This window comes from Caretta caretta, chromosome 8 (genome assembly GCF_965140235.1).
Source record: "Caretta caretta isolate rCarCar2 chromosome 8, rCarCar1.hap1, whole genome shotgun sequence".
Taxonomy (NCBI): domain Eukaryota; kingdom Metazoa; phylum Chordata; order Testudines; family Cheloniidae; genus Caretta; species Caretta caretta.
In genome coordinates this window covers 99,417,700-99,441,030 of record NC_134213.1, presented here as the reverse complement: position 1 = coordinate 99,441,030, position 23,331 = coordinate 99,417,700, and the positions used below count along the sequence as shown (strand labels likewise).

At 40.1% G+C, this 23,331-nt stretch overlaps 1 protein-coding gene across 1 annotated transcript in view; it reads right to left on the bottom strand.

Moving 5' to 3' along the window:
* The window catches only part of FAF1 (Fas associated factor 1), a 312,180-nt gene that overhangs the window by 221,950 nt on the left and 66,899 nt on the right, over nucleotides 1-23,331 (bottom strand). Inside the window, exons 3-4 of the mRNA XM_048861231.2 lie at nucleotides 11,631-11,677; nucleotides 7,942-8,150 (exon numbers count right to left, since the gene is read on the bottom strand). Coding sequence (XP_048717188.1) covers nucleotides 7,942-8,150; nucleotides 11,631-11,677 — 256 coding nt within the window. The remainder of the gene's footprint in view (nucleotides 1-7,941; nucleotides 8,151-11,630; nucleotides 11,678-23,331) is intronic.

The window sequence follows — 23,331 nt, the reverse complement described above, 5'->3', positions numbered from 1 at the left end:
TCCATCCATAAATGTTTCTGACGTTTAGTTTAAAAAAAAATTAAACTTCACACAGGTATCAGATCTCTTCAGCCCTCCTTCTGTCCGTCACTGGGGGCTCACTAGGAAGTGCCAGGCAACATCACTTTAAAAATGAGCACTTGAGAGGAGATCAGTGATGGCATGGTGGGAAGGGGATAAGACAAACGCACGCAGGAGGCCAGAGAATTTGGCCAGCAGCATCCAAGGCAGCCCGAGAAGCTCCATAGCAGGGACGGTGAAAAAGGTGAAAGGAGGAGGAATTAAGAACTACCAGGGTGGAGAGGACATCACATGTTCTAAAAGGACAGAGATAGCTACAACAGCTGCTCTCCATTAGATGGACACCAAACAAACTGAGAAGCTGAAATTCACTTCTCACAGCACAGGGTTACTAGGAGTACTTTGATCCCAAAATCTCCAGGCCAGTTTCGTTTATGGAATAGATGTGGGTGGACCAAACCCAGCAATAAAACTACCACATGTTGTTAACCTCTCTTTGTGGAGTCTTAACCCAAACTGCCTCAAACCAGGCAATTTGCAGACAGTCCTTTTGAAAACCAATGCCCCCCTCGTCCTCTGAAAGATGCCCCAAAAGCCACACCTGACTTACCTCAACAATAACTTAATGTCATCATTTAGAAAGTTCCCGGATGCAACTAAGCAGAAACAAAGCAGAATATGGATCTAGCATTCCATTGAGGGCAGGGGGGTGGCAGTACTCCATGGCCCTAAGAGGACATGGACAGCTGGTTTAGGAGCATGGTTCCGTGTTGCTGTCACCAGTAGACACTAAAGGAAGCAGACACTATTCCTTCTTGGAACACCACCAAAAAGCAACGCTGGGCATGTTGTCTCTACATTGGCAGCCTCCAGCACACCATGACACCACGTGCAGCCGTCATTGAGTCACAGGCTCGGTGCTCTGGACCTGCTCTGAACGAAGTCAGACAGGACTCTAGTGCAGGGTCTCCCCCCTCAGGGCACATTTTCACCGGGACAAGCCCTTCGGCTTCAGTGCCTCCTGGGTCCAAGCTCAGAGCATTCAGCACCCCTGTTCACACTGTGAGTAACCCACAATGAGTCCACTTGGATGGGACACCTGGGGAAGCCTCACACGCCCACCCAAAAGGGCCATGCACCCCACCTCCACAGTCAGCAGTGTCTCACAGCCAGGGAGGTAAACAGAAGGGCTTATTAGTTATCAGGAATACAGATCTTGTTAGCACGGAAATTAAGAATATTCAGCAGAGTCTATCTTGGGGGGGGGATCCAGAGCCCAGGGCCCTGGGCTTCATCCCCCGCCGCCCCGAGTCCCAAATCAGAAAACTGACCAGCTTCCAGCAGCCCAGCCTCAGTCACACCCAGCTGCCCTCCTCCTTCCTTTGTCTCTTTTCCAGGAAAACAGGTCACCAAGCCTCCACCTCTTACTCTGTTCTCCAACGCCTCCAGCTGATTCTTGCAGAGGATGGCTCCCGGCCATCAGTTGCCAGGCAACCAGATGGCAGTCACATCTTCCCTGTAGGGCCTCTGCAACAATTGCACACACTTGTCCCACCACTTAGATAGCTGAACAACACACTGGGGAAACTGAGGCATGCACACACCCACTTCATCAAAGCATCTTATAGGAGCAAAGTTTTTGTTTGTGTGTTTTGTTTGCTCCATTTATATTAAAAAGGCTACAAAATATTTTGGTTTTTCTCTGTTCATTCTTCTGTGCAGTACTTATTGACAGTCATTTTATTTTACATCTGAATCTTGCAGATAGTTGCTGTATAATCTTTGTAGGAATTACGGGCATTTCCATAAAACTTTATTATGCAAGGAAAATAATTAAATACTTTGATTTAGAATTAGGTTGAGAGAATTCAACTGATGTACTGAGAGAAAGGCAGCCTTTTTAAAGCAAAACTGGACTTTTCCATCTGGATAGAAGTAATAATTTTAGATTGGGATCATTTTTTACAATTATGAAACAGTAGCTCCCCAACTGTGGTCTCAGAACCACCAGGGGTCTGAAGAGACCTGACCAGTCACATGTGCTGGCTTTTCTCATTTCCAGCTGCTACATCACAATAAGACAGTTAAGCATGCATTAAATATTGACCTAAGATTACTTTTCCCCTTTAGTAATTGTTCTAGCTGACACAGGGATGTTATGCAATTACAAATAGGAAGAAAGGAGTCCTTGAGACATCTTCTGTAGTAAAAGGCGGTCCATGTAATGAAAAAGATTTAAGACCCCTGTCTATAAGGTAATGAGTATGTGTTGTCTGAAGGATCATATGCACTTCAAGCAAACATATGAACTGGTGTAGATAGGCAACAACCACCATGGGATATGGTTCTGATGATTTACATTCAGATAATTATACATAACATAATCCCTTAGAAAGGGTTTGCTTTGCTAAAGAAACAGGTAGTTCTTTGAACTAGTGTGCTAAGAAAACATGTACAGTACTTTAATGTACTACTTTTTCACGTCTGGGCACCTGGACTCAAAAATTCTACCATATGAGAGAAGTAAAAGTGAGCGCAGTGAGCTAGTTGCTACTGGACAGTTTTCCACATCACAAATCCATCTCACAGTTTGACACACTTAACACATTCCCCTCACAGAGGATACCTAGGATTGAATTAGCAGGAAGAGGCAGGTCAGGAATGTGGTGCACTGATGTTTGCAGAAGCTTGTTCATCACTTGCCTGCATTAGACCTGGTTCTACACAGTCCTATTAATCCCTCACACCGAGGCTTGGAATCTCCCATGGTCCTAGTTCTCTGAGTTAGAATACTTGAGAATGGTGGCAGTGACTCCAAACAGAGAGATGAAGGATTTTTTTTTTTAAAAGCCTCTTTTAAAGACAAGAAAGTCTATTAGAACATTAGGCTTTCAAATATCTATCATTCAAATGTACAGTTGAAAAACAGCATTACAATGGACAGAATATTAATTTTTAAATATTTTAATGTACCCAGATATAAAGTTTAAAATAAAATATGCACAATGTATTGAACTTGTCAACTAAGCAGAAGTTAGTCACCTTGTACAGTAACGACAGTTCTTCAAGAGGTGTCCCCCTAGGGGTGCTCCACTGTAGGTGTGTCTGCATCCCTGCGCTGCTGATTGAAGAACTTTGGTAGCAGTCCATCACGCCCACGCAGGCGCAGCTCCTCACCTGCCACAAGGTCAGCCAGCATACGTGGGTGACCCTCAGTTCCTTTTCTACTGCAGAGTCAATGACAAGAACTCCAAAGTAGAGGGGAGGAGGGTGGGCTGTGGAGCACCCATAGGGACACACATCTCAAAGAACCATCATTACTGCACAAGGTAACTATTACTTCTTCTTCGAGTGGTGTCCCTGTGGGTGCTCCACTGTAGGTGACTCCTAAGCAGTGCCCACCACTGGAGGCTGGGACTTTGAAGTTGAGTCTGATATGGATGATAGCACAAAATTTGGCATCTGCAGCTGAATCCCCCAGGATGGCATAGGTGTTCTGCAAAGGTAAGTGCAGATGCCCAGGTAGCTGTTCTGCAGATTTCTGAAACAGGGATACCCATGGAGAAGGCGACAGATGAGGAGATCGACCTTGTAGAATGCAACCATATTGAAGATGTGGGTGTTAAACTCTGTTACCAATTGCATAATGTAATACAGCCAGAGACTCAGTTGGAGAGTCTCTGAGCTAAAATCGCTGTACCTTTTGATCTACCCGCAATGGAGAGGAAGAGTCTTGGAAATTTTTTGAAGATTCTTATCCTGTCCAAACAGAAGGCCAAGGTTCTCCTCACGTCAAGTGTATGAAGGATGGCTTCCCTATTATCCTGATGAGGTTTGGGATAAAAGGCTGGAAGCCAAATAAGCTGATTTATGTGGAATGCAGAAGACATCTTGGGAGTGAACTTTGTATGTGGTCTCAGCATGACCTTGTCAGGAAATAACACAGTGAAAGGGGGAGGAGCCAGAGCCGCTATTTCTCCTACCCTTCTTGCAGAGGTAATGGCAATCAGGAACACCATCTTCCTGGAAAGGCAAGTTAATGAACAAGTGGCCATAGGTTCAAATTGCAGTCTAGTCAACCCTTTTAGCAGTTGGTTGAGATCCCATTGAGGAGTGGGAAATCTGGGTGGTGGAAAGAGGTTCGTTATGCCTGTGAGAAACCTCTTTGTAGTCAGATGGGAAAAGACTGAGTAACCTTCTACCTGTTGATGGAAGCTTGCAACTGCTGCTAAATGAACCTCTAGCGCACTAACAGAGAGACCCAATTTCTTGAGAGCCAATAGGTAGTCCAGGAGTACCGGTAGGGTGGCTGTATTAGGGGTGACATCTTTAGGCTGGCACCAGATTTGGTATCTCTTCCATTTTTGCAGACAGGTACGATGAGTACTTCCTTCTCTATTGTGTAATAGCACCTCCTCAGAGCAAGATGTCTCTGTGTGCTAGAAGCATGAAGGAGCCATGCTTTGAGTCGCACACTCTGTAAGTTGGGATGGAGAGTGCATCTCTCGTTGCGTGACAGGAGGGGAGGTGTGACGGAGAGCCATCAGTGGACATAATGCCACCTGTGACAGTAAGGGTACCACATCTGCCTGGACCATATGGGAACATTCTTTTTCTCTTGTCACTTTCAACAGTATTTAATTAATAGAGGGAATGTGGGAAAGACGTAAAGAAGTCTCTTGTCCCATGGGAGGAGGAAAGCATCTCCCATGGAGTGTCATCTGATCCCCACTCTGGAGCAATACCGTGGACATTTCTTGTTGTGGTAAGTAGCAAACAGCTCTATTACTGGTGTCCCTCATTGTCTGAATATGGGGAGTACCACCGACTATCTCCCATTTGTGATTGTCATGGGCAGTGCGTATAATACGCCAGCCTCCCCTGGTGCTGCTGCAGCTGCCGGACTCCCAGTTGTGGGGTTTGGGGGTGAAGTTTTTGATTTCTTATGCCCCATGTAGGTTCTGGGGCAGCTGAGGAGGAGGCATGTGCTATTCAGCTTCCTGAGTTCATCAGTAATCTCTCTGGACCCAGGAAGCTGAGTAGAAAAATACCGCCTACTCAGCCACCCCAGAACCTGCATGGGGCATAGCAAAAGTGTCTTCCAGACCTGAGAGACACTTTTCCCTGGGCGGCTTGGGGTCTGGGGAGGGGAGGTACAGCTGCAGCTGGCCCAGGAGTCGTCCGGGTGGGGAGGAGGAGAGGTTTGGGGCATCGACCAGCCTGGGGCTCCTCTGGGTGGGGGGCTGGGTGGGGTCAGGACTTTGGCTGTTTCAGGGCTCCTCTAGCCGAGAGGGGAGGCGCTCTGGGCTATTCCGGGCAGGGGGTGCAGTGCGGGGAGGGGGTTCCTCGATGTTACCAGGGTTGGCGGGAGGCAAACTTCTTCGTCGTCGGTTTTTGTTTTAAGGTATGGCCAAATAAAATGTAAAAGTAGTAACAAAGAAAAAAGCTTCAAGGGAAGCTAAATTTAGTAAATCTAAAGGGAGGTAACGATCCACGAATGGACAGCTCTAGCTCCTTCTCTAGCCGGGGTGATTGAGAAGGAACTGACAAGGTTCACCTGCTAACGGTGGCTAACCTCGTGGCAGGTGAGGAGCAGCGCATGCACGGGTTGGACAGACTGCTACCAATGTTCTCCAACCAGTAGCGCTGGGACACAGACACGCCTACAGTGGAGTAACCATAGGGACGCTACTCAAAGAACATACGTTTCTCAACAGTAATATACTAAAGGAAGAAAATGGAGCTGATTTCACCCTGTCCTCAATTTAATTCACTCTGGGAGCATAAAGGAGAGGTAAACAGCCCATGTAAGAGGGTAGCCTAGGCAGCATGGAGTTGTCACAATCACCCTGTACTACTCCAGAAGTATGGGATGTGCAAAGAGTAGGGAGTTGGAGAGGTGGTGCAGCCAGAGTATAGTGCATTCTAGCTATCCTGGGATGCCAGGAGGCCACCGCAGCCAGGACTCCAAATCAGAGCAGCTGTGAATTTCCTCTAAAGTACAACAAGGGCCTGCCAAGCCCTGGACAGCACATATATAAAAGGAGCATAAAGGTGGTTTAAAGCCCTCATTTCTTTCCTATGCACAGCACTATGCACAGTCAAGAATCAAGTCCACTGTTCCTTTTTTACAATAATACTAAACCAATATAAACTGTACCTTTTGAACTAACACACATTTTAAAAAGTTTTAATGTATATAGACCCAGGTAGAAAATGTGGGATTTACTTTGAACATCACATTCCTCGGTGCACCATTATAAGCTATATGCACATGGATGGCAGGCAGCTATTTCACAACAGCACGCACTATTCCTTTCTTATAAATTGGTTTGTGCAAAATCTTTCTGAAAATGGGATGTAGTTAATATATTATGGGATTCAATTTCAACTGGTTCGAACAGTTTTAGGAACTATTCAGGTCTTTTTAAGCAAAGTTTTCATTTTCAAGATGTATTCCCCAAAATATTCCATAGTCAACCTGAGTCAATACTGCTCTGGAGTTATGCCTGCGGTGTTGTAGCTTACTACAAGAGATAGTATCTGGGTCTCGACTAAGAAAGCAGCCTATACGAGGGGAAAAAAAAACCCAAACAGCTATATGTTTAAGAACACATCTATTTTCCCACCTGTATTCCAGTTGGAATCCGGCTGAATGCTAAAAAATTTCCGTTTTGTTTCTACCTAAGCATTGCTAAACAATCTTTTATACTAATTGATTTAATACTGCTATTGAATTTAGCTTGTAACTTTTCAGTAAGACTATCTTGACAAAGTTATGTATGTGAATAATACATTCTAGGTTCTTACAATGATCAGATTCTCCACTGCCTTGAGCCTTAGTTAGTCATTTATACCTGTGCCAAGTGGGTGTAAAATGGTATTATAGGTGTGAGTGCAGAATTCTGATTTGGTAATATTTTTATACTTACATTGTAAAGATGTAAGTGACTGCACAAAAACACAAGGAAGAGGAGAATCAAGCTCAAGTATCTGAAATACCAGTACAGTCTCCATAGACCAAAATAATCACCACTAGGTGTCACCCTTTGCTACTGTATAAAACACTATACATACAAACAACTGTTTCACTTTAAAATTATATGGGAGCAATTTTACTACTATACTGACTGCAATGTAGTATTTTATTCAGCATCTCTTCACTTTATTCCTAGTTTTGATTTTTAAAAAGTATCTCGGGTAAATGAATTAAGGGATTTGCTTCTACATCAGCTAAAAGGAATTCTTGTAATCACAATTTTACAGAGAATGTCAGAGTATATGACCCTTGCAACATGAACATATGTTGCAATATGCTAGAGGTATTGATGTATCATTCTTAGGTTATGTAAAAACAATTTTACAAATACTTTTACAAAAAGGAGGAGTCTTAAGGAAGAAGTGTAACTAGCAACAAAATTTATGCATTTTTGAAGATGGGTAAGTAAATTATATTCTCAAATAGTCTGAATTCCTCGCACCCCCACAAAAGACAATTAAAATCTTTATTTGCAAAGAAGAAGGGTGCAACCATGCCCAGCCTTGCACAGATTCAGAGGGAGCCTGCCCACGAGGGACTGATCTGAAGAGAGAAGGAGCTATGCATCCAAAAAGTGATAGAGATCACATGCTCACTGGGGCACAATGCTTGGCAGTTCACATCTGCACCACTCCCTACTGTGGACCGTCCCTTAACACTACAATGAACCATTAGTCTCAAATCTGGTTTCAGAAGCAATTCTAAACAATTTGACTTCAAAACAATAGTTTTGCAGATTAATCATCAAAATACAATGGTGCCATTTTATCTAAGGCTACACAGAGGTTTGTGAATGGTCAGTATTTGCAGTTGTTACTTTTCATCATTTTTCTTTTTATCATTGTACCACAACATGTATTTTTATTCTAAATAAACCTTACCAACTGTGCAGCTGTCTTCAAGTACTACATCCACATTTCTGTCTCTGTATTCAACCCTGAAGTCAAGCATCCGCGGTTGTCTTTCCACTATTTGTCGGGATGGCACTACATGTCGAAACGCTGAGGATGAGGAAGGAGTTGACGAAGATGCTGTAGGATGACTTGTGGGACCATAGGCTGGTCCTTGCAAAGTCTCTCCACCATATTCACTGAAAGATATATAGTTTAGAGAATTTAAATAGAACAGAATGAGAACTGAACTATTTGAAGAAACGGGAGCCAAGCGAGATGAGCAGTATATTCCCTTACTGTCATGCACAACTTATACTTGTGACAGCTACATTGTATCATGTATCTGACATACAATCATTTCTTGTATTGTTAGTAAAACAGCCTGTATCTACAACATTTTTCTTAAATATTAGCAACTGAAAAGCTCAACAGAGATTGTTAAAATACTGCAGGACCAGCTTTTAAACAATCTTTTGGGCCTTAAGTTTAATATATGTATTACAAATCACAGAATGACTTGTAGAGTAAGGTGCACAATATTGCAACCCCACGGAAGTACTACATATCCATACCAGAATCCCAAGGATATCCGACGCTTAAAGTTCTACACAGCAGCCACCATTCTACTACCACATCATCAGGCTAGTGTCATCCCAAGAGTGTCTGGGAGAAAGTGCAGCAGAGATGTATCCCATAATCTTAGAGAGACAAACCTATTTTCAAATTAATCGGACAGATTAAAGAGGAAAATAAATAATTATAATCTCCCTTAACTGCCTGAAGCAAAAAGAGACATCAGTGTATTAGTTGAGGAGTAAAATCTAGAAATATATGTTAATTACAGAATGTTGAATTCCAGCTTCTCCTTGAGCCTCATCTCCCTCCACACTACTCCTGTGCACTTCTATATGGGCCACGGGATAGTAAAATGAGAAGTGAATGTAGCTTTGCACAGGTTAATTTGGAGAACTTAAGCTACAGGCTCTTCATTTAGCCTCTCTCCAAAGAGCATGGTGCTGGAGATTAGTTTTGTCACCCTGCTTACAAGGCATATTAAGAAACAACATTCAGGCCAAAGAGAATGTGGAACCACTTTGACAAAATTAGCATTTTACCTACTAAAATGAACATTCCACCAAAGAGAAAAGGAGTACTTGTGGCACCTTAGAGACTAACCAATTTATTTGAGCATAAGCTTTCGTGAGCTACAGCTACATCCGATGAAGTGAGCTGCAGCTCACGAAAGCTCATGCTCAAATAAATTGGTTAGTCTCTAAGGTGCCACTAGTCCTCCTTTTCTTTTTGCGAATACAGACTAACACGGCTGTTACTCTGAAACCTGTCATTCCACCAAAGGAATCCAGGAAATAATGTTTGTAGAGTATGGCTGGAGTTCTGCTTTGCAGATGTCCTCAAGTGGAAGACAGTGACTACAGACATACAGTGAAATCTGTATGGGAAACTATCCTTATTAGGCAGCTCCAGATGTCCTGATGGTAGGTGCATGCTAACAGAGTGTGCTTCAAGAATGGAATCTGAATGAATAATACTTTAATTTTTTAAATAGGGCTGCTGAAATTTGGGATCATGCCAATTTCCCCCCTCCCCCCCCCCTTTTTTTTTTGTTAAAGGGAGCTTATTTAGAAAGCCATATTCCACTTTCTTAAAAAAAGAAAGTCAAGAAGCATCTTGATGCAAAAGCCTTATAAAAAAAACCTGTTAAACTTCCCTCCCCCCCCCCCCCCCCCCCCGGCCCTTAGTGAGGACATGAACTCAGTGAGCACAGCCAGTTGTTACACACACATGCTATATGATTAACAAACACTGTCTACATTCCCAACTGTCTGCTGGTGCAATTCCTATCATTTTACCTCCCACGTTCTGAAAAGAAAAAATTAAGTGTTATGCTTTTCTGGTAGTACAAAGGTCTCTTTTCCTTTTCTCTAATCAGCAGACACATAAAGAGGAATTCTCAGCTATGTGAAACCTACAGGGATTTCAGAGTTCTAAAGTACACAAGGAATCTGTTTTGGTTTGTGCAGCTTTTAATTATAATACTAAGTACCACTAGGAATTTGTTATGCAGAGTTAAACAATGACCATCTATTGATCCAGTTGTTTCTTTTTAAAAAGGGGGACGAAATACTGAATGTTAAAATTAAAAAGTGATACAATAGTTTCTGTGACAATAATTTTGTTAGTAATCCTAAATAGCAATCTCAGGACATACTTCTTTAAATCACAACTGTGTTACATTTAGTGACCGAGAGGATATTTGTTGTCTGAAAATATTACTTGCATCCAGTTCACCCCTATTAAATAACATTAATTGCATTAAAAAAAAAACCACACAGCCCATAAACACACTTAGCTACCAGCAGTTGGACACTCACATAATGATTCAATTCAGCAATACCTTTGATTTATGAGATCATGGCTGAGATTTTCAAAAGAGCATAAGGGAGTCAGGTGTCCAACTTCCTTTGAAAACCAATGGAAATTGGGTGCCTAACTCCCTTAGGCCTATGAAATTCCACCTTACATCATCGGGGGGAAACCCAAAACAGCTTGACACACATTCAACTGCTTAGATTTTTTAGACAGAAAGAAAGGCTGAAGAAACATAGTGTTAAGCATCAGAATTGACTTTTATCAAAGCCTTCACTTATTGCTGAACCAAAAGAAAAAAAGTACTGCTAATCAGTCTGGTGAGTATTTAGATTTAAAATGCTTTGTACGCATATGTTCGGGGGTTTCTGGGCCCTACACTAATAAAACGTACATTAAATAACTTAAGACTAATAATTAAATACAGCATAGCTGCCAAAATATTGATTTACTTACATTATAGGTAGCATCTACCATAAGTTAAGAACATTTTAAAACATCATATTGAGTATTTGTCCTGAAAGCTTTGTATCACAACATTCTACTGGCTCTCCCAAACAGCTGAATTCCTGTTCTGCTGTTTCCGATTGCCTCATCAGCACTTAGCAGATCATGCTTCAGTGACTCAGAATCCCAGGCATGAGCACACAAGCCAAAACTGAATTCAAAACTTTGAAAGAAAACAAGTGCATCAACTTTTTGAAGTGGGTAATCTACTTTCTTTGACACAGTATCCTTTACCTGCAACCCACTGAAAGGGCACCAGTAACTCTAAGAGAGAGAAAAATTATCACCACCTTTCATGCATGTGTGTGCATGAATCAAAAGAGAAAAAGGAAAAAAAAATTAGCCAAGGACATGGGGGCAATTCCCAGCTGTTAGAAAAAGTGCTTTGGAATTTTTTTGGTCCATACAGAAGAGATGGAACCTCACTTTTAGGGAATTATCTGACAGACTCAGATTTAGTCAACTGTATATCCAAAAGGGACTGATCCTATACCTACTGAAGCCAGTGGAAAGAATTCACCAATGTTGATGAGGGTTGGATCAGGTCCTTAGTCAGTCTTGGAAAGTTGAGGGGTTCAGTCAGCCCTCCCAAGAGCTGAACTCATGACTCTTGGGAGTCTAACTATTTCAAAATGACACTTACAGTATTACATCTTCCTCCTAAGGGATAGAGTTGGAGATGAAGAAAGAAGAGGTAGGGGAAGAGGAAGTAAACCTCTCCCATGACTACTATTACACAGTACCTCTTTCTACACATTATTGCTCCAAGCTTCTTTACTTACCTTTGTAGAATGCCGTTTTCTTGTGGTATTACACCATTTATAGCTGCCTGTAAACAAAAAGATATACAGTAAGTCAAACAAGCAAGGCAGCAGTAAGATCAGAAAAACTTGAGATATTTCTGCAAAGCAATTCAAATGTGCTTATACAAAAATGACTCAAATTTGCTTAAACAAAATCCCCAATACTCCCTAAGCACATAGAATATTCTACATTCAGTTCATACAGAAGCACCTGACAGTGCCACTAGAGTACATTCTTGTCATAACCCCTATTTCAAAGGAGGCAGGCCTGAAACAAGACTTTGGATCCAAACGGTATAGGTATCTTTATAACAGGCCAAAATAAAACTAAAACTTTCTAAATTTAACGATTCAAAATGTCAGGGTGGTTAGATTTGGTTGATTACAGACATGTTTGAATTACAGTTTCAAAGCCAACAGAGATCTGAATGCAAGATGTTTGTTTATCCCATTCACATATTTCAGTAATTTTAACACAAGGCTGACACATAACATATCAAATCTTTATTTAGAAAGTAATTTTCCTCTAATATTTTTGTACAGGTTCTTAATTTGCTATATGAATTTTATGGGTAGGTACCATGATTTTAGTTTGAATTCAGTTTCAGCTTCTAGACCTGTTCCAAAAGTTAATTTATTGCATACTATTCCAACTAGGTTAGCTCAGTTTCACTGATCATGTGTTTATTGCAATGAACATTTTTCAACATTGGTAGTCATGTAAAAAAAACAAAACCCACCCTCAGAAAATTTAGTTTCTAACAGTAAGAATGCTTCTTCTAGGACTCTAGTTCAGGGAATGTTTGCAAAACAACATTAAGACAGACAATACGATCTAGAGAACAAATGTGATCAAAAGGGGTGACAGTACAGACCTGAGAGCTAAGAGTTACAATAAAACCTTAGAGTTATGAACACTTCAGGAACAGAGATTGTGCGTAACTCTGAAATGTTCGTCACTCTGAACAAATTGTTATGGTTGTTCTTTCAAAAGTTTACAACTGAACACTGACTTGGTACAGCTTTGAAACTTGACTATGAAGAAGAAAAATGCTGCTCTCCCTTTTTTTTTTTTTAGTAGTTTATGTTTAACACAGCACTGTACTGTATTTGCCTTTTTGTTTTGTTTTGTCTCTGCTGCTGCTGGATTGCGTACTTCCAGTTCCAAATAAGATGTGTGATTGACTGGTCAGTTTATAACTCCGAGGTTCTACTGTACCAAATTCTACTCCCAGTTCTGATACTGACTCTCTTTACAACCTGGGGTAAGACACAGCCAAATTTTCAAACTAGCCACTAATTTGGATTCCCAAATTTAGACACTGTGAGCATAATCTTCAGAATTATTGAAGATCCACAACTGCAAATGAATCAATAAATGATAGAGGTGGATGTTCAGCACCTGGGGGTGGGGGGAATCAGGCCCCAGATACCTAAAGGACAGCACTTAACAAATGGGCCCCTTTCAAAATCTGGCCCTTAACCTCTTTCCTTCAATTTTCCCATCTGGAAAACAGAAGTGATAATACTTACTCCTACAGTCCTTACTTACTTCCAACCTCTTCGGCTGAATTTTTGTAAATCACTTTTAAGATTATAAATTATGCAGTAACAAAGCGTTTAAGGTATCCATCACCATGATATCTGGGTGCAGTATTATTCGTTATTATATTACCATTTGTTGTCAAAGATTCTGACGTACGTGTTGTGGGGATATTCCCTGTAACAGTCCAAAAAATCTATACCAGATGGAATGGTAGCATGTTTAAACAAGGAGAGTAACTAAAGCCTATTACACTACACTACCTGGTTGAATTATAATGGTCTTCTGACATGACTACAACATGATTCCACTCTACAGTAGTGGAGACACGTTTTCTACTATGTTCCCAAAACCTAGTATATGTAGGAAAATAATACTTAGAAAAGATTGGTATTGCAATAAGTGGATTTTGGGCACATCTGAATATAGTCTTACTTTTTCTAGGTATGTTACAAGTTGATAAAAATGAGCATGGGACCTTATACTTGACCAAAGCTTTTGCAGTAATTAAAAAGGGGACAACTGTGTTGGAACTGGATTCCCAACATGGTTGTAACTGTAGTGTAATGGTCCTTTAGATATAGTCTGCCACCATATGTAACCATGGGTCCTGTCTAACAAAGAAGGCCCATTTTCCTGAATGTTGGGCAAGCCCTCATTTCTTAGCATGAGATGATTCAGGGGTTGGAGGGTTATGTATTAAACAATACTTTGCATTTTGGTAGCATTTCAAAGCACTTGTCAAAGTCTAAATTAGTCCTCCAAACATACCAGTGACATAGGTACTATCCTAATTTTTAAGATGGGAGACTAAAACAGTGAGGATAAGGAATTGTCAAGGGCCGGAGTGGAAATCAGCATCAGAGCCAGGGCCAGAATTAGAAAGCAGGAGTCCCTGGTTCCCTTCCTGTGTTTGGCTATTTGTGTAAACTTGTACACACACATACACACACACACACACACACATTAAGACAATAGGCAGGAGTGCCAAGCAACTCCTCACATTATGTACTCTCTCATGAACACAATCAGTACTTTACAAAACAAAGTATTGCTACAGAAGTGGCTCCCTGTACTTTAAGACAAAGGTATTTCTTTTTTTAAAAAGCTGCTGAGCATGTCACTTGCCAGCAAAACTATTAGCTCACAAATATGCAGTCATGGCATTGGACAAGAATTTTATAAAGTCACGCTCTGATTGACCAAGTTAGCTTTTTTGATGTTGACCCACATATAAACAACCCCTAGAAAATATGCTGTTTGGACTCCACACTCTACAGAAACAGACAATCTGGAAGTCACTATACGTTAGATCAAGATTCTAGATGAACAGTCTTCTGGTCAGTGCGGGGGAGGTATCTGGTTTAGGACTGCTTTGCACCACAAAAGGGTGCACCTTCAGGCCATCTCAATGCAAGGATTTTTCAGACTTGACATTCACAGTTGCTGCATTGACAGATTTTGAAATGTAGACAACACTCCGGCATTTTACTACTGAGTTGTTTTTGACTGTGCTCTGAGTAGAGGCAGAAGATACGGTAGTAAAAATGCCAGAATCTTGTCTACACTTCAGTTTAGCAGACACATTCTAAGACAGTAGAGTTACAGTAGATCAGCATAGGAGAGTTCTCCAATTCTAATGATCTTAGTTGAGGAGGAGGAAAATGTGTCTCTTGGAAGGTCTTCGTACCAAGCTGCTTCTTCTGCACCTTATTTGTCTCCTTCAGGCTGAATTCAGAAGTTCACTTTCAGTCTCCTATGGATTCAGTGGCACTCAATTCACTGGACTCTGGGAAGCCACTGTCCATCAAGATGGCTTTTACAAACTGGTAGCACAGCTAGCCATATACTTACCACCTCTTTTTCTGTATTAAAGAGATGCTATATGTAGTACTGTAGTTAGCTAATGAATCATACAAAAACTATGAACTAAGATTTAAATGCTAACTTGTTTTATTCCAATAAACCTACAATTTTGAATTTTAAATACATATTGTGTTATAATTACCTTAGAATATCAACAAGTCATAATCCTTGCTGCTGAATTCAGCTAAGTAGCTATGATACTCTTAACATTTGTCATGCATTTTTGAAAAAAAATATACAAAGAACAATACAGTGAGTCAACTAGTTTGCCGTCATTTAAGTAGTGGTATTTTGAGAACCATAAAATGCTTTGTTAACCACATGTCTTGCACATGTACATGAAGGGGTTGCAGCTGTTTACAGCTATTGATCATCTTAATCTAATAAACCACCAGTAAAAGGTCTCACAATGCTCTTCAGCAATAGACATTTTCTCCATTGTCACTTAATAGAACTGATATATTCTTCATTGTGCATCTTGGTGAATCAAAACACAGCAAGTGCAGTTCTTCTCTCATAGGAACAGTCACTACTGATAATGGTAATCTGATATCCTGGAATTCTCTTTACCTTGAGAAAAAAGTTGCATTGGGAATGAAAATCTAGTACAGTAATTGAGATATTTAGAGTTCAGCACTTGCACAGTTTGTCTGGTAAAACCTAGTTTTTATAAAAATCTCAGAGGATGAAACTAGCTCAAGCTTTCCCAAAATCAAGTGCAAGAGCAAAAATTATTAGATGAGGTGGGGGCTCCAAACTATTTTGTCAAAGACCGAACAACCCTTCTAAGCCTGCTCTTATGTCCCAAACTATATGAACTGGACAACATTGAAGGGTCACAGAAATGAGAGATAATAATGGCCATACTACATAACTTCTTGGTGAGGTGGCCTGCAATCGATAACTACAATGTAGAGTAAAACTGCATAAAGAGTTTGGGCAACGGTTTGTTAAGAGAGATAGAAACTGGAAAGATATAAGAGATTAGGAGAGGGGTACACATGTGTCTCTTGGCGTTTTGAATAGGCAACCATTTCTGAGTCTCAACCTTGAAAATGCTGATAAAGGACACATGGACAGTCTGTGCTCTGATGCCTGAATGACTAACACAAAACTAAATACACACAACTGATTAATGAAAGATTTTCCTAACTAATTTTTTGAAAAAATTAGTCTCCTCTATTAGACAATTAAGTCTTCATGGTTAAGCAAACATTTAATATACTGAGAGGACTCTCTAAAATATTCGTACGTGTCCATCCAAATAAGACTGGGGATATATAATTTTAAAAAATTAAACAAAATCTGCTTCCCTTGAAACGATTTTAGTAAAGGTATAGTAAATCCATTCATTGTTATCTTTACATTAAAGTTTAACCAACCTTAAGCAGAAACATAGACACTTAGAGCAGTCAATTCATGAAGCCAACAACCTTAGTAGTATCTAACTCAGTGGTTCTCAATCCGCAGCCCACGGGCCCGTTACAGCCCAATCAGCACATAGCTGCAACTCCTGTGACATACAGGTTGTATATAGATAGTGTTGATGGAGCCCACATAGCACAGAGAGCTGCATATGCGGCCCACAATGGTAAAAAGGTTGAGAACCACTGATCTAACTGCTATATCCATGTACAAGCTGTATCCATTTCCATTTAATATTCTCATTCAAAATGCAATTTAAAATTTCAGCTGCTAACTCGCTTATTAAAACAACAAGTAATGTCTTCACCACAAATTCAAAACAGGTAACTCACCCAAAAAGAGCTACCATCTACCGTATTGGTCTTTGGAAATTATAAACAAAATTTAATTATCTTGAAACAAAATATGCAAATCAATAATATCAGTAAAACACCCAGAAATTGATATGATATAATTAGGAGCATCTGGCAATTCAGGCAATGACAATACATAACACCCAAAACAGGGGGTGAAGAGGGGGAGAACATATGGCATCATAAACCACAAGTGAGCTATAAGACTATACAGTTGCATTATCAAATTTCAAGATCCACAGTAATGATACTTTTCAGAGTAACAGCCGTGTTAGTCTGTATTCGCAAAAAGAAAAGGAGTACTTGTGGCACCTTAGAGACTAACCAATTTATTTGAGCATGAGCTTTCGTGAGCTACAGCTCACTTCATCGGATGCATACCGTGGAAACTGCAGCAGACTTTATATACACACAGAGAATATGAAACAATACCTCCTCCCACCCCACTGTCCTGCTGGTAATAGCTTATCTAAAGTGATCATCAAGTTGGGCCATTTCCAGCACAAATCCAGGTTTTCTCACCCTCCGCCCCCCCCCCCCCCACACACAAACTCACTCTCCTGCTGGTAATAGCCCATCCAAAGTGACCACTCTCCCTACAATGTGCATGATAATCAAGGTGGGCCATTTCCAGCACAAATCCAGGTTCTCTCACCCTCCGCCCCCCAAAGATAAGCTATTACCAGCAGGAGAGTGAGTTTGTGTGTGTATGGGGGTGGAGGGGGGGGTGAGAAAACCTGGATTTGTGCTGGAAATGGCCCACCTTGATTATCATGCACATTGTAGAGAGAGTGGTCACTTTGGATAAGCTATTACCAGCAGGAGAGTGAGTTTGTGTGTATGGTTTTTGGAGGGGGGTGAGGGAGTGAGAGGACCTGGATTTGTGCAGGAAATGGCCCACCTCGATTATCATACACATTGTGAAGAGAGTGGTCACTTTGGATGGGCTATTACCAGCAGGAGAGTGAGTTTGTGGGGGGAGGGGGGCGGAGGTTGAGAAAACCTGGATTTGTGCTGGAAATGGCCCAACTTGATGATCACTTTAGATAAGCTATTACCAGCAGGACAGTGGGGTGGGAGGAGGTATTGTTTCTTGGTCTCTGTGTGTATATAATGTCTTCTGCAGTTTCCACGGTATGCATCCGATGAAGTGAGCTGTAGCTCACGAAAGCTCATGCTCAAATAAATTGGTTAGTCTCTAAGGTGCCACAAGTACTCCTTTTCTTTTAGTAATGATAGTGCTATGATTATGAACTCTCGGGCTATGAATCAACAAAATAGTTATTTAAAAACAGTATGTACGATATATTTATTTGGCCTCTCTCATGCCAGAGCTGTTTCATGAGAGAAACAACAATGCCAAAAAGCTGCCCAAACTTTCTAAATATCTGTCTAGTTTGAAACAGTGGAACACTACAAAAATATTACAATTATTCAAAATACCTATGAACTGTTGTAAAGCATACGGTGTTCAATTTTGAGGTTTAACCTGGGAAAATACTGCCTTAACAGATTGAGACAGTTCTGAAAAATTCTGCCTGTCCCCTTACAAATACAAAATAGCATAAAAAAAAAGAAAACAAAAAGCTGTTTATTATAAACCACAACAGATAAAAACGGACGGCTTGATTCAATACACACAATTACAACTGGTCACCAACACACACTCAATTATTAACAATTACCACATAACATACCACATAAGGAGAAGTTTCAGAGTAGCAGCCGTGTTAGTCTGTATTCACAAAAAGAAAAGGAGTACTTGTGGCACCTTAGAGACTAACCAATTTATTTGAGCATAAGCTTTCGTGAGCTACAGCTCACTTCATCGGATGCATTCATCTTATGCTCAAATACATTTGTTAGTCTCTAAGGTGCCACAAGCACTCCTTTTCTTTTTGCGAATACAGACTAACACGGCTGCTACTCTGAAACCTGTCACTATGCAAGGCACTGAATTTAGCCGTATGGAGTGGAAATCTATCAACTTCATGAAAAAGGTATTTTCCACTGAATGCATCTGATGAAGTGAGCTGTAGCTCACGAAAGCTTATGCTCAAATAAATTTGTTAGTCTCCTTATGTGAAAAGGAAAGGAGTACTTGTGGCACCTTAGAGAGAGATCACGGTTTTTCCCTATACTTACCATAGAAAACAACTGTGGTATCTCCAATATCACCATGTGGTAACTGTTAATTTATGACATTTAATGGAAACCACTGTAGATTTAAAAGCTATTTGGCTGCACTGATCATGCTTACATCGTTTTAAAGCTAATAGAGGTTTTATTTTATATATCTCATTCCTATCAAGTGGCATCCACTGCACCACACACACTTCAAATGGAAGACTGAAAATTTCCCAATCTATAAATGGGATGCATTATTTCTAGATATCAGGACAAAGGCTTAAACTTAGCTTTTTAAGAACCAAACCCAGGTCCATGCCTAAAGCCAAATTTAAGGGCATTTGCACAGGAGAATTCCTGGGATAAGGAAGCTTCTCTCCTAAGCCTTTAAATACAGTTGTCCTCCTGCCTCCCCACAGTAAGCAATGAAGTTTTGGCTGGTGCCATGCCATGGATAGAAGCCCTATACAACTCTCTACATTCAAACCTACACTCCATGCACAACAGAAAAATGCTGGTCCCACTCCAATGTACCAGGAATTACGGATTTGCCTTGAGAAGGCATATGGCCATCATGAATTAAGATAAACCAATCAGTGGTCCATGTAGTCCAGCATCCTATCTCTAATAGTGGCCAGTACCAGATGCTTCAGATGAAGTTGCAAGGAAATGTGATGAAATTGCCTGCCCACAGGGGAATTTTCTTCCTAACTCCCATAGTGTAGTGGCTGGTTTATGCACATGAGGGTTAATAGAGTTTATAATTTTGTTAATATTCTGTTACAAGTAACTGTGGATGTTCTCATTATCCATATAAATGTCTAACCCTTTTTTTTTCTTTTTTCTTTTTTTTAAATTCTAGTAGGATCTTTCTTCAAGAAAATGACTCATTTTTATTAGAGCTGTAGAAAAATATAAAAAAAATCAAAAGCATCTAATTAAAAAAACCCAAAACTCTGAACCTATACTGTAGCTCTTCTACTCTGCCTTAATTTAAAGGAATTTTGGGTGAAAGCAAAAATATTCAGTTTTGAGAAATATATACTCCTAAGCATTGCCCTGTTTTCTTTGGCTCTCTAGCCTATTGAACAGAAGGTCAATCTTAATTTCCTTTTCTTCTACATTTCAGTGCTGCAGCTGATTGTGCAATAAAACAACACCTTCCGGAATTCTACTCACCATGTTTTTATTGCTTAATCCCCATTTCATTTATAATCCAATACTACTAAATGTATCTGACAGTTACAGAATAAAACATTTGGAAACGGAAAATGATTATGCAAAATGCATACAAACTGCCTTGTGAAATCTCAAATAGATGAGAGAATATCAGACAGAAGAATACATATCTCAGACAGATATGAAGAAAATGAGGGTTGGGGCAGGAGGGAGGGTTGTTCATGCACTGATACAACAAATTTTGTAAATCAATGATACATAAAAAAAGTTTCACATGGTCTTAAAGTTTGCTTTAATTTTTATATCTGCACAAGGAGGATTTGAGTTAACACTTTATAAACAGATTACCACAGAACCAATCAAAATAAAATATAATAGATCAAGAAAAAAATTTAATTGTGAAAGTTGCATTTAAAAACTGTAAGTAATATGCATATGGTGTGCTTTTCTTTATTTTTTCCATAGTAACTTCTCAGTAAGTATTGATAAAAGCTCTATCAAACATTTAGCTATGCAAAGTCTCAAGTTTTATTTTATTTAGGGCTGTCGATTAATGGCAGTTAACTAACACGATTAACTCAAAAAATTAATCATGATTAATCATAGTTTAAATCACACGGTTAAACAATAGAATACCAACTGAAATTTGTAAAATATTTTTGGATGTTTTTCTACATTTTCAAATATATTGATTTTAATTACAAACACAAAATACAAAGTGTACAGTGCTCACTTTATATTACTTTTGATTACAAATATTTGCACTGTAAAAGTGACAAACAAAAGAAATAGTATTTTTCAATTCACCTCATACAAGTACTGTAGTGCAATCTTTATCGTGAAAGTGCAATTTACAAATGTAGATTTTTTTTGTTTGTTACATAACTGTACTCCATGACAAAACAATGTAAAACTTTAGAGCCTACAAGTTCACTCAGTCCTACTTTTTGTTCTGCCAATCACTAAGAGAAACTAGTTTGTGTACATTTACGGGAGATAATGCTGCCCACTTCTTACTTACAATGTCACCTGAAAGTGAAAACAGGCGTTCGCATGGCACTTTTGTAGCCACCATTACAAGGTATTTACATGCCAGATATGCTACACATTCATATGCCTCTTCATGCTTCGACCACCATTCCAGAGGACATGCTTCCGTGCTGATGATGCTTGTTAAAAAAATGTGTTAATTAAATTTGTGACTGAACTTCTTGGAGGAGAATTGTAGGTCTCCTGCTCCATGGTTTTACCCGCATTCTGCCATATATTTTGTGTTATGGTAATCTTGGATGATGACCCAGCATATGTTGTTTGATTTAACAACACTTTCACCACAGATTTGACAAAACACAAAGAAGGTTCCAATATCAGATTTCTAAAGATAGCTTTAGCACTCAACTGAAGGTTTAAGAATCTGAAGTGCCTTCCAAAATCTGAGAGGGATGAGGTGTGGCGCATGCTTTCAGAAGTCTTAAAAGAGCAACATTCTGATGCAGAAACTATAGAACCCAAACCACCAAAAAGTAAAAATAAAAAAAAAAATCTACCTTCTGTTGGTGGCATCTGACTCAGATGATGAAAATGAACATGCATCGGTCCACACTGCTTTGGATCATTATTGAGCTGAACCAGTCATCAGTATGAAAGCATGTCCTCTGGAATAGTGGTTGAAGCATGAAAGGACATATGAATCTTTAGCGCATCTGAAACGTAAATATCTTGCGACGCTGACTACAACAATGCCATGCAAATGCTTATTCTCACTTTCAGGCGACACTGTAAACGAAGTGGGCAGCGTTATCTCCTGCAAATCTAAAAAAAAACTTGTTTGATGGATTGGCTGAACAAGAAGTAGGACTGAGTGGACCTGCAGGCTCTAAAGTTTACATTCTTTTATTTTTGAATGCAGCTATTTTTTGTACATAATTCTACATTTGTAAGTTCAACTTTCATGATAAAGAGATTGCACTACAGTACTTGTATTAGGCTAATTGAAAAATGCTATTTCTTTTGTTTTTTACAGTGTAAATATTTGTAATCAAAAATAAATATAAAGTGAGCACTGTACACTTTGTATTCTGTGTTGTAACTGAAATCAATATATTTCAAAATGTAGAAAACATCCAAAAATATTTAAATGAATGATATTCTATTATTGTTTAACAGTGCGACTAATAGCATGATTAATCATGATTAAATTTTTTTAGTCATGCGATTAATCATGATTAATTTTTTTAATAGCTTGACACCCCTAATTTTAATTAGTTATATTTAAACTATTTTGAAAAGTTTAGTCATTGTTCTGAGAAGTTTTGTTAATATTTGGATTTTGTCTCTTCTATTTTTGGCCATATTCATCAATTTTTCCCAAACCCAGTGATAGACTGGTATTATTCTCTAGGTTACAGTTTACTTTCCAAAACTGCTCCCTCTGCAGCACCATTGCGCGCGCGCACGCGCACACACACACACAAACTAAGAACTTGGTGGAGTCAAGAAATTCAAGATGTGGGCAGCAGGGATTTCAGGAAGATCTGCTTTATGAATACCTAATAGAACTGGTAACTTTAACAGGTATACACGAAAGAATGTCAGTCTGTGCACATGTCATTTCACAATGAAACTCCTGGGATGCACATTCTAGATGTTTTCCTAGAGGTGTCAAGTCAGTTGCGGAAACTGGTGAAGGCTTTGCCTGGGAATCAGAAGTCCCAGGCTCACCTGGTGAATGCACTGAAAGACTGAGAACTTAGGCTCAGTTGTCCTTCCAAGGAGTGAAGAGCACATCAGGCTATCCAGGCTACAAAGGGATAGCATCTCCAGTTCTCAATACAGTGACAGGGTAAGAGAATCAAAAATCACATGCTCTCCTCGCTGCCCCCTCATTTCCTGCTTGGCTTGTACTGAGCAGGCTTACACAGACTGAGCATGCTCAGCAACACTGCTGAAGCCTGCTGCCCTCACTCTACTCCCTCCCCCATCAGCAGGTTGTCTCTGCAGCCCACTATGGCCCAGTGGTGAGCTGGAGCCGGTTTGCACCGGTTCACACGAACCGGTTGTTAAATTTTGAAGCTGGTTTAGAACCAGTTGTTAAAGGGGTGGGCAAACTCCGGCCCGCAGGACCGTCCTGTCCAGCCCGCCTGAGCTCCTGGCTGGGGAGGCTCCCCTGGCTGAGAATCCCTCTTTA